Source organism: Crinia signifera, chromosome 12 (genome assembly GCF_055691185.1).
Source record: "Crinia signifera chromosome 12, ASM5569118v1, whole genome shotgun sequence".
Classification (NCBI taxonomy): domain Eukaryota; kingdom Metazoa; phylum Chordata; class Amphibia; order Anura; family Myobatrachidae; genus Crinia; species Crinia signifera.
In genome coordinates this window covers 17,649,513-17,662,219 of record NC_139228.1, presented here as the reverse complement: position 1 = coordinate 17,662,219, position 12,707 = coordinate 17,649,513, and the positions used below count along the sequence as shown (strand labels likewise).

Below are 12,707 nucleotides of genomic sequence, written 5' to 3'. Positions count from 1 at the left end.
CATTAAGCTAGGTTATGGCCATTATTCAGATCTGATCGCAGTACAAATTTGTTCTCAAAATGGGCAAAACCATGCTGCCCTGCAGGTGGGGCAGATGTAACATGTGCACAGAGAGTTACATGTGGGCGAGTTACTTTGTTTCTGTGCAGGGTAAATACTGACTGCATTATGTTTACACTGCAATTTAGATTTCAGTTTCAACACACCCCACCCAAATGTAACTCTCTTTCTGGGCGTTCCCATGGGTGATCACCGCCGCCGTCCGCCCCTGGCCTGCCCCGATCCTTGCGAGCAGCTCGGTGACTATGCAAGTCGCTGAAGGCATTCTCAAAGAATAGCTGCACATGCGCATAATAGAGGGCATGCGCAGTCCCAAGAACATTGGAACGGGGACGAATTCAGCCCCTCCAAATAACTAGAATGACCCCCATAGTTCTAAAGAATATAATTCTTCATTGGTTACTGGCAGAGCCTTCCGAGACAGCATGGATGGTGTAATGGTTAGCATTACTGTCGCACAGCACTAAGATCATGGGTTTGATTCCCAACCGTCTTGTGTTTGTATATTCTCCATATGCTTGTGTGGTTTCCTCCCACCATCCAAAAACATACTGGTAGGTTAACTGGCTCCCGACAAAAAGTAACCCTAGTGTGGAAGTACATGGGCAGACTAGATGGGCCAAGTGGTTCTTATCGGCCATCAATTTCCATGTTTCTTATGGCAATCGGGCCTCTCAAAAAGTACATCTTGTACCAGTAAAACATGATGACAGACGGAGAGTATGTCTCACCATCTTTATTGGATTTAACTCCTCCATTAAAACCTTCCTCTCTTTCTTCTTGATCATCTCAGTCTCTCTTGACACCCCTTTGTCCCTCGCCCTCTTTGTCCATTGTAGTAGCAACGGCGGTGGGGGGGGGGCATTAAAAATGTTGCTATGGTGTTGTAATTGGGTCCCTGCTCCTATCGCTCACCCTGACTGACCCACAAAAGCAGGTTTATATATCTTATTTCAGGATTGGCTCATAGGCTGTCCAACATACATGCAACAGGATTTGATTCCTTATACACCAACTTGCCTACTTTGACATAAAGCTGAAGAACTACAAATATTTCTTAAATTCTCATGATTTTAGCTTTAGGCTCAGAGTATCTGAAATTCGCTTCCCCACACAGAAGCCTCTACTGTAGAAACCTTCAAAAACAGACCTGTATACTCACACATTTTATTAATTATTATTATCATTTATTTAGATGGTGCCACAAGGGTTCCGCAGCGCCTAACAATACATAAATGCACAAAAAACAAATAACGAATGACAGTACAAGACAAATTAGGACAAGAACATGATAAATATGGATAGTTGCATCAGGGGACAGGACACTGAAGCAATAATCAGGGTGGATATATATTTTATATATATATATATATATATATATATATATATATATTTATATATATATACTCTGTCAATAATAGGCGTCACTCCGGGGCTTACGTGAAAAAAGCTTAGTGGAAGTTTATTATTCCTTACGGTCTGACCGTAAGGAATAATAAACTTCCACTAAGCTTTTTTCACGTAAGCCCCGGAGTGACGCCTATTATTGACAGAGTGTATTGGTGGAGTGAGAAATCGCCACAGGGGAAGGCACCCGGGCACAAGAAGCTCCAGTTAGCGGGGAGTGCCGGACACTACTACGTTCTATATATATATATATATATATATATATATCCACACAGATCTCCTCCAGGATGAGGTTTATTGTTGCTTCATACGGCTGACTTATTTGATTCCCTACCGAACATTAAGCTCCTTGTTAAAGGTCCACTGTATAAGGACCGAAACGTTGGGGCATGTTTGGATTTGTCATGATACACGAATGTGACTGCGTGATGAAATAAAAGAAATTCAGTTGATTCACAACACGTTTATGGATTAATGTTGTTTTGGCGAGTGCCCCACACCTCGGATCTTGGGAAAGAACTATATTGTGGGTATATTAACCCTTTGTTGGCCACCCCACTGCTGTGTCTTAAAGTGCGGTCTCCCCTCTTGAGATATATATATATATATATATATATTACTTGTGTATTATCACGGCACCCATCGCATCACAGACCATAAGGCATGCGATGGTATGTGATATCGCGCGATGTTCCCCAATGTCATACAATGTTAAAATTGTATGGCATTGTATATGGCATACAATGCGATGCGATGCGATTATAAATTGTATAAGCACCCTAATGGGTGCTTACAATGTTAAATGCACCCCCACTATTAATGTGAACCTGAAGCGTGGCGAGCGCACGAGGGGCGGCGGTACGCGTCCTCCGACCTTTTCACACCCCCACTATCCATGTCGGCGTGGAGTTGATTTTATATAGTGTGGCAAGTGCAGCGAGCCACCGAGCCCGAAGCGTGGCGAGCGCAGCGTGCCCCGCGAGGGGACGCGCATGACTTCACAGGTATATGCGTGCGCTCGCCACGCTTCGGGCTCGCCACACTATATAAAATCAACTCCACGCCGACGTGGATAGTGGGGCTATGGAAAGGTCGGAGGACGCGTACTGCTGCGCTCGCCACGCATCGGGTTCACGTTCATACTGGGGGGGTGGCGTGGGGGTGCATTTAACATTGTAACCACCCATTAGGGTGCTTATACAATTTAACATTGTATAGGGGGCTTACATCGCATCGCAGTGCATCGGGTGTATGTCATGCATCGGGGGCGCCGTGATAATACACAAGTACTATATATATATATATATATATATATATATTCTAAGAAAAGTACATAAGGTGAGAGGGCCCTGTTTAATGCATTTTTCATTTCTAAATCAAAAAGGAACCAACCCAAATACTTAGCTCTCTAGTGAATTTTGCATCGTTCATAAAATGCTAAATTTAGAGCACTTTAAGTCCTACTGGGGAAACAGCATATAGAAATAATATTATAGGTAGATGGCTTTGAGCAATACTTCCTCCCGTGCTAAAGAACGTACACTGTTTTATCACAAAATAAGTTAAATTATACTTCCGTGCCTTAAATGCTAAAGTCCAGTTCATTAGACTGAGTCAGAAACATCACATTTCACCTACTGAGTAAGATACTGGCTCAGCACATTCCTCCCAGAGTGCAGCTTGTTCTCAATTACCATCTAGGATTTTTGTTAGTAGTTGTATATATTTGTCAGTCTACTATAGGTTATGCCTCTGATTGGGTTTTGATCAAAGCCAATCACTGTATCACCCTGAAAGGCTGTACACTTGCATCAGGACCGTTATGATTGTGAAGATCTCCAAATTCTGATGTAGCAAAGGCAGAGCCTAAAGCAATACTCACAATTAATAGTCTATCAATCACTCTGCCGCTATACCATAAACCTCTCTTGCTTGTCACCACCCATGGAAATAAAATGGGCGACAGGTCCCCAAACTTCTCCTGCTAGTTCTAGTTTAACCTTATTGATCTAAAAACTTTATCAAAGAGTGTGTTTTGTAACAGATTTGAAAATAGTAATAACTGATCACTAGGTGCTGTCACTTAGCTGCTGTCCATGAGGGGTGTGCGAGTTCCCTCCGTGGATAAACTAAAAGTGAAAGAGATTTAAACAGTGCTGGGTTTCCCTGAGTGATACAACACATGCAATTATAGATATATATATATATATATATATATATATATATATATATATATATATATATATATATAAATATATATATATATATATATATAGATAGATAGAAGACTTGCGGTGGGGCACTCTTGGCAATTGTAGAGAAGCAAAAAGATTTGCCAGCTGGTTTTCAAGCAGCAACGTTTTTAATTTATTGTTCAAATTGTCGACAATTTGAACAATAAATTAAAAACGTTGCTGCTTGAAAACCAGCTGGCAAATCTTTTTGCTTCTCTACAATTGCCAAGAGTGCCCCACCGCAAGTCTTCTATATCTGTTTTGTGCTGGCACCGGCGTAGCTGCATTTTTGTCACAAGGAGTGCCAAACCCCTGCTCCTCTCTCTCTATACTATATATATATATATATATATATATATATATATATATATATATAAAAATTTGAACATAGACTAATAAAGCAACACTTTATTTACAAAAAGTAGTACAACGCATATACCCCCTTTCACACCAGAAAATGCAGGGACCCACTCGGGAATATGGCCCAGGGATCATGCCTTGGCATTCCCCGCTGTGGCCCCTTTCACACCAGAAAAGTCCCTGCCTTATCTGGTGTGGGAAAGAGGAGGCGGGATTGCGGCGGAGAGTACTCACCCCGGGTTGCCAGTCCTCGGTGCAGGCCGGGGGGATCCACACAGGTGGCGGGCACAGATGACAGGTCAAACGGTGGGGGCAGAAGACGCAGCTCACCGGCTGCAGTGAGGGCACCGGAGAGCTGCGTCATCTTCATCCGCCGCCTGTCCTATAATCTGCACCCGCCGCCTGTGTGGTTCCCCCGGCCTCGACCGGCAACCCAGGTGAGTACCAATACCCCTTTCAAACTGGCCAGGACCATGGGTTGAACTCAGGAACAACCCTGCTCCCTAGCAGGGTTGAAATCCTGTGAAATTTTCCCGAGATTTTGGCCGGGAACCGTACACACTAGCGCTAGCGCAGCGAGCCCTGCGAGGGGATGCGCGGATTACTGCACTCGCCACACTTTATAATATCAACTCTATGCGTAGTGGATAGTGGGGTTATGAACAGGTAAAAAAATCACATCAGATCGGCCAATATATCGGCTGATATCGCATCCGATATATCGGCCGCCTTGAAAGTAAAACAGTATCGCAACAAGAAATATATGTTCACATTACTCACTTATATAGGCTATAAAATTACTATAAACAAGACTTCTCCCAAATTAGAAGTCCCAGGTGCCCCAAATCACAATTAATGAGTACATACATTTCAGGTATTTTCCTATGAATTCTGATAATATTGTGGAAATATAAATTTGACACTAAGACAGACAACATATGGTTTAGTTTTTGTTCCTGCGTTTCCTATAGTCCGAGCACACTATAGAAGTCAGAGTACTGTATAAACACTTCTACCTTTTGTTACCCATCTCCTGTCCAGGTAATTGTATTTTTCTGCATACAGGTTACCAGCACAAATGTACATACTCATGAAACAAGCCTATTTGCCATCCCCTTAGGCTTCATGAGTGTTTAAAACTTCTAATAATCTGTGTGTCTTCAAACGCCCTGAAATCCACACAATTATTTGTATAATCAGGAGATTCAGAGAGAAGCACAATCAGGGCTGCCATAAGAAACCGTGGGGCCCGGGACTAACAAAATTGGCAGGGCCCCCTCTCCCAGGGAGCATGTCGGGGTTGGTTGGGAAGAAATTAGTGCAAATTCAAGTCTTAATAACAAACACATAATCACTGCTAACATCACAGCCCCTAAAAATGCTAATTAAAATTAATTACATCTCTAGAATAATACTATTGCAGTTTTTTTTTAGGAAAGTCAATAAGCAATTTGCAACAAAGAAAGAAACTTTGAAGATCAGATTGCTAATAAATTGTATTCCCCTTGACCCTATCTCCCCCTTTCCCCTATGGCTGTAGCACCTACTCACATTTGACAATGCTGCCTCTTGTCTGCCGTACAACTGCTACTAGCTGCCCAAATTAGGAGTCAAATATGTTCCAGTTCCAGGGTTGTGCCTGTTCCTTCACCTCTCTGCATTGATGGCAGTAGGCATGGCACAGAGAGCAGGCTGGCAGGAGGGCGCACAGGGGTGACATCACTGCGGAAGTGTGTGTGTGTGGGGGGGGGGGGGGGGCTCAATGGCATGTCCACGGTCACTGCTGCAGCAGGCAGCATGTGTGAGAGGGGTCTGCGCACGCCTATGCCCAAGACGCATATGCAGACGGGACAGCAATTGTGAGCGGAACTTGATGAGCTGCCCCATCTGCATGTGCGTCCTGGTAGTTGGGCTGGTTGTTTGTCTCCAATGCTGACAATGCACACCGCTGGGCCCCGGGACCCTTTGTCTGCCCGGGACTCTGGTCCCCACAGTCCCCCCCTGTTGGCGGCCCTGAGCACAATTAATTTCAGAGAATAGAAAAGGATTATTGATTGAGGGGAATTACAACCAGGAACAGCATCACAGCTTTACTCTTTTGGGAACACCTCTACAGGCACAACCTGCCACTCAGGGTGCACAAATATCAGTCCCAGGTCTTCACCTCATAGGCAGATGGTATATAGGATGATTATCATTGTGTAGCAGATGTGGGCATAGACATGCAATGGAGATGAAGTGTTCTTAAACTGAACAACTAATGATATTGTTATAGATCTTTTATCAGCTAATACTTTCTTGGAATTTCACATTTAACCCATGAAACATTTATGGGACTCCAGGCTTGTATGTGGTTGGCTACAAAGCCCATCTGAAGTATTTATGCCAATAGCACCCTGTACTTTGTGGGATCTTAGTAGTTGTACTTGTGCCAGGTGATCAACTGTCTCCCCACCTGCAGTTTTCTAGAGTCCGTTGTATTCTCACACAAAATGGAGGTCTTTCTGGCTTGCAAAGCTGTGAATTGCAAGCCAACTAAACGCTACTCCCCTTCACACGGTGAATGTCCCCGTTTGCATGCAAATGGATGTTTTGCTCTCTGATGACTCATGAACAGGGGCGGGCGGCTGATATCTGGTGACATCAGCTGCCTGCCCCCGGCACCAACATCACAGCACCATTTGCATGGAAAGCCCATGAAACGCTGAGCATTCCCATGGGCGCAACCCGTGCCCGACGCTCCCCCCCTCTCAGCCAATCAGTGGCTGCCCATTAATTTGTATTGTTTATCATTATCCTGCAGTCCGGCTCCCTCCATTATCTCTACTTAATAATGTAGATACCAATATTATAATTATGATGAAAGTTGGTCCATCTAATTTGTGGGATTTAATTTTACAAAATGCGCCATTTTTGGTGAAATGAACCTAGCTTATTTATTAAAGTGCGTTACTTTTATTTATCTGGTATATTATAACGCAAAAGGGTCCAAACCACGCACTCTGTAATGGTTTGGCAAGCCACACCCCTTAAGCATGAGTCCTTACCACTCAGGAGGAGGCCTCTGTGCAGCCTCCTTGGTCAGGCTCCCTCCTATCTGCCGGGAGGCAGTAGGGTCTCAGCGCTGTTGTGCTCAGACCCTACTGAACCTCCGCTGCATTGTGGAGTCTGAGCACTAGAGCGTTCAAACTACACTGCGCATGTGAAAATTGGCGTAAAACTGTCCGCCACTCCATTTTTTGGGTGATTTCTGCAGCACCCCCCGTCGTTGAGCTTCGGAGGGTAAGTATTACCAAAATTGGTGCAGGGCCCCACTGGGACTGCGCACACTGCACCCATTATAGATATGCCACAGTTGTCCCTCCCCGGATGATAACCACTAGTTTAGGAGACTAAAATCAAAAAGTACCTGCAGATCCTCCCGCCAAGACTTGCTGAGAAGCTTCTGTCCAAAAACTGATGGGAGATGCTGCTGCCATGTTTAGTAATCAGGCAAAGGTAGTTGTATAATTCACCAACTGTCACTGAAACAGGGACAAAATGACATGCATTTACTGAACAGACCATGGATTCTCAGGGTACATTTACTAAAATGGGACAACAGCCCATCTTCAATAGAACTCTCCCAGCTTAACCCCTTAGTGTACAAAAAGGAAAGCTAAACATCTACTACAAATAATATCGTACAAGATTCATGTATTCAAAGTTAATATTTTATTTAGCCTTTAATATACTTAGATAATACACTAGAGTTCAATTATGAGAAACTTTCCATGAATGCAAATGGACAAATTGTTTCTTTGCATTTCATGAGCACTGTGCTCATAACAAATATGTCCTAACCGAGAGGTTCACAAATGTGGTCCTCAAGGCACCCCAACAACACAGGATTTAAAGTTACCCATGCTTGTGCACAGATGGTGCGGATATCACTTGCGCTTTGGGATGGGTATCCTTCAAACCGTTGGGGTGCCTTGAGGACCCTGTTTGGGAACCACTGTGCCAACAGATAATACCCTTTGCACTTGTTGGGCATATGGATCAATTACTCCCTCCTATAGAGAAGTACATCACACTGGAATGTTGCTCTATAACAGGGGTTCATATACTCAGCCCTCAGGACCCCCCAAAAGTTCACATTTTCCAGGTCAGGTATACAAAAATTACATTTTAGAATCTGCTCCTGCAGTGCTGGGGAAAGTGCAATAAAAACACAAAACTTTTAGAACACGTTTGACAACAAATAGGTCTTTAATGTTTTAAATACAAGGATACATGTGTATTGTCTTATTTATATCTATGTGGATAACTACTGCAATAGCAAAACTTTAGCTGGGTACCAGGGACGTGCAGTCAGGGTAGGCAGAGCCTCCCCTGTCATTAATGATTAATATAATAATACAATTCAAAGAAAATACTTATGACACATATTATGTGTCATAAGTATATGCTTTGTATTATTATAATAATTTGTACTCTTTTTTTTTTATTAGCTAAGGAGGCATCAAGAGCGATGCCTCCCGCTGTCTATATTAAAGCAGCAGACACAGGGGCGGGCAGTGGGCAGGGCTGAGCTCCGGGGCTCTAAATGCTCATTTAGAAAACTCATATAGGCGGCACCTATAGCAGTGCCTCGGTGACAGGGACGTGCATTCTGCCTATATGAAAGCACACCCCTGTCACTGAGGCAGAAGTGATTGGGCACAGTGACAAGGGTGTGCTTTCATATAGGCAGAAAGCACGTCCCTGACCGTCACCGTGGCAGTGCTATAGGTGGGGTGCCCGCCGTGTAACTACAGCACAGTGCCGTTATTAGACCGAAGAGCTGGCGCTGGGAGACATGACTGGGAACAGCGGGAGTGACCCGAAGAGGCCGGGGAAGGTGCAGACAAAGGTACAAACCTCCCACCTCTGAGAGCTCCCCAACGCTGGATGACCCAACCCCGGATTACATGAACCTTTTGGGTATAATATTCAGTATGTGCGGCTGAAGTGGTGCGCGTGGATCGCTGTGTACTGCTCCTTCATCAGCTTTGCAAATTCTCTATTTCCGCTCTAGTCATGTCCTATCTACAGTGCCATTATTAGAGTGCGGCCGCGGCTTGTTCCCTGACCTGTATTGCCGGGGGAAGCCGGCTCCCAGCTCCTGCTGTACACCGGAGCACGTTGCGCACATTGCGCTCCCCTTTCCCATTCGGTCAGGTGTCTCTCTTCTGCCTCCCGCCGGCGCTCTCGTTTGGGCTCCAGGTGCTTGTCCCAGGACGCTCTGTAGGTCTGTCTGGGCTGCTTAGATGCAAGCAGTGCCTAGGCCAAACGGTAATGTGTGTCTGGGGGCGATTTTTTTTAAGTGGCACAGGTGTTTGTGTTAAGTGACAGACTTGTTTGTGTTGTGTCAGAGGTGTGTATCTGTGTATTTGTGTAAAGTGACAGAAGTGTGTGTCTGTGTAAAGTGACAGAGGTGGAGGTGTGTACTGTTTCTGTGTGTTTGTGTAAAATAAGTGTTTTTACATTATACCAATATACTTCATTTCAAATCACACTTATTTTACACAATCACACAGAAACAGTACACACACCTATGTCACTTTACACAAACACACACCTTTACACAAATATACAGATACACAACTCTGTCACAACACATTACATTTGGCCGCATTTTTTTTTTTAATGAAAAATGTATATGGGCAGACGCCACGGCGGCTTGGTGGAGCCAGCGATGGCTAACGCTGGGTCCAGGTTGCATCTTTCAGTGCTGACAGGCAGGAGCTGTTCTTTCTGGTCTCTGCTGCTTATGCAGGGGGCAGCTACCACACCTGCCTGTCAGCGCAGAAGCAACCTTGACCCAATGCTCCCCACAGAGCCTGTCGGCGCTGGCACCACCGAGCCAGTGCCTCACCAACCACAAACATCACCGCACGTCCCTGCTGGGTACACACTGGCAGATATATATTGTTAGATCGGTCAGGGGGTTCTCCATACACAGTGACTAATCTGTCCTGCCTGCTGCGCACTGGCCGATGTACCATATATAGGTCAGTCAACATACATACATACATACATACATACACATATATATATATATATTATATATATATATATATATATATATAGGCCAATCACCTAAAAGTTATTTATTTTCAGACTAGTTTAAAATGCCCCTGCCAATATAACGACACATACAGAATATATTATAGCTGCACATGATACAGCCATTCCCAACTACCCTGTACCTAGACTTCACGCTGGAAACCTCCACTATACTCTTACTGCAGTCACACAGTCAGCAGCCCCCGTGTCTCAGGCTCCATGCACCACAGCGAGCCGTCCCGATTGGCTCTAGGTTTTGACCACAGCGAGGCTCGACCCGCAAAAGCCGGCTGTCTCATCTGCGACCTGATTGGTAGTGAGATTCCTATCGCGTGTCAAGCCTCCCTCTGAACCACCAATGGAAAGTCGCAAATTTTCCCTCCAGCTGTTCGCTTGAGTCGCCTACCTGATGAACGCCGAGGACCTGATGCCCTGTGGCATCACGTGACGCGCCAGCCCAGCCGGGATTTGCCGATGATGTGTTGTCACGGCAACGGGAGCACTGCACATGCTCAGTGAGAGGCGCTTGCTGGGACAGCTGGGAGGACACTAGGAGAATGATGTGAGTATGTTACTGTACATAATAGAGTAGCGGTTCTTGAAATCGGTGCTCAGGGGCACAATCGGGTTAGGCCTTCCCGGTTCCCCGACACAGCAGGTGTAGTCATTACTCACACAGGGGGCGCTAACTTTCACACCTGACCTAGGAATTACGAGCTGCTTGGGATCCGGGTGCGAGAGCCATGCTGTATGCTACAGAGTTTATATATATATATATATATATATATATTATTATATATATATATATATATATATATATATATATATATATATATATATATATATATATATATATATATATATATATTTCTTCCTTCCCCTCCTTTTCTCCTGTGGCTATTATTATTATTGTTTTATTTTTGTTATTATTTCTACTTATGTGTTTGTTTACTGAAAGGCCCTCAAATTGTTTATTTCCATCCATTTTGAAAAGAAAAACAAACGGTACTTGTTTCCTAGCACTATTGCTTAGTGGGCTATTTTGCATAGGAAAATCGCATTGCATGGGCCATTTTAGTGTAATGTCATTTATTCACTGCTCTGTGTGCCCCAGGGCATCGCATCGCACCTCCCACAAAATCGCATGCGATTATATAGGTTGTGCGATGCCATTACATTAGCTATACAATAATATGATTGTATGACATACAAAGAGGTTTTAGGCACCCCCACAATATCCACGCCACCCCGAAGCGTGGCGAGCGGCGGCGGAATGCGTCCTCCGACGGTTTCATACCCCCAATATCCACGTCTGCGTGGCGTTGAATTTATATAGTGTGGCGAGCGCAGCGAGGGGACACGGAATACATGTAAAGTAATCAGCGTCCCCTCGTGGGGCTCGGTGGCTCGCTGCGCTCGCCACACCATATAAAATCAACTCCACACCGATGTGGATAGTGGGGGTATGAAAATGTCGGAGGACGCATTCACTGTAGAGACATGCACCATAAGTGACTATCCTATGATATGCCCTGTACAGCCAGCAGGATGCAACAAGTTTACCTACAGATGGAGCGCAGCTCATTCAGCCGGGTGCTGGTGATAGAATCGCCAACCGCCAGCCCCCGCCATCACCCGGAAGGGGATGCGCACACGAGACACTCCCGTGCCCCATTCCGACGGAGCTCTCCGCCACCTGCCCGTCACTACCCGCCGGTCCCCACCGCCTCACCGCACCCCCAGGTTTTCAGTGTGAAAGTTGTATTCCTGATGACTATACTCAGTGGACTTCTGCATTTATTACTCTGTGGATAACTGTTTCTTATTTTATGCTACAAATAATATATGTACACACTGCAATATTATGGACTATTTATCATTATGACGCTATTCGTAATGATAAATTGTCACATCGTCCATACATGTCAGTACATGCAGCTTAATCTCCTGATATCATCAGTGTATGCATACTCCTGGACATGGCCACTGATGATACATCATTGGTCATTTGGAAGATCACACTATGGGGTAATTCAGACCGGTTCCCACGGGTGTGGTATGCGGCTACGACAGTCTGGATTCCGATGGTCAATATTCCGACATCAAAATCCCAACCACCGGTACTCCTATAGGCGGGGCGAGCGCAAAGAAGCCCCTTGCAGACTCATTGTGCTCGCCACACTGTGGGCTCACTGTGCTCACCACGGGTTCTATTCTGTATGGGGGTTGTGGATCACCACGAGGGATAATAGCCCCTATCAGTCGGGATCCTGACTGTCGGGTATTTTTACAGTCAGGATTCCGATGTCGGTCGGTGTACTGACAGTCTGAATCACAGCTGTTGGGACGTCGTCCAACATTGGACCCCCTCATCCGGTTACCAACCACAAACGCCGGCTTCTTGTCAATCAACTTGCTTACAGCCATCAATAAAAGAAGCAGGATTTTATCGCAGGAAGGCCTGGCGCAGGCATACTACGGTCCGTATGCATGTGCAGTCTATCGATTATCAACCGGTCTGAATAACCCTTCCAAAGGAAATCATTGACTATCCTA

The 12,707-nt window shown here is 45.0% G+C and overlaps 1 protein-coding gene across 3 annotated transcripts in view; it reads right to left on the bottom strand.

The window, feature by feature from the left end:
• SLC25A21 (solute carrier family 25 member 21) overlaps nt 1-10,436 on the bottom strand; it is a 277,131-nt gene extending 266,695 nt beyond the window's left edge. Inside the window, exons 1-2 of one of the 3 annotated variants that reach the window (XM_083166219.1) lie at nt 10,295-10,436; nt 7,471-7,585 (exon numbers count right to left, since the gene is read on the bottom strand). In XM_083166219.1, coding sequence (XP_083022345.1) covers nt 7,471-7,540 — 70 coding nt within the window. In that variant the 5' untranslated portion in view covers nt 7,541-7,585; nt 10,295-10,436. Of the gene's footprint in view, nt 1-7,470; nt 7,586-9,175; nt 9,379-10,294 lie in introns of those variants that run through there. The other 2 variants (XM_083166220.1, XM_083166221.1) reach the window with 2 other exon arrangements.
• Nucleotides 10,437-12,707: the final 2,271 nt, after the last annotated feature.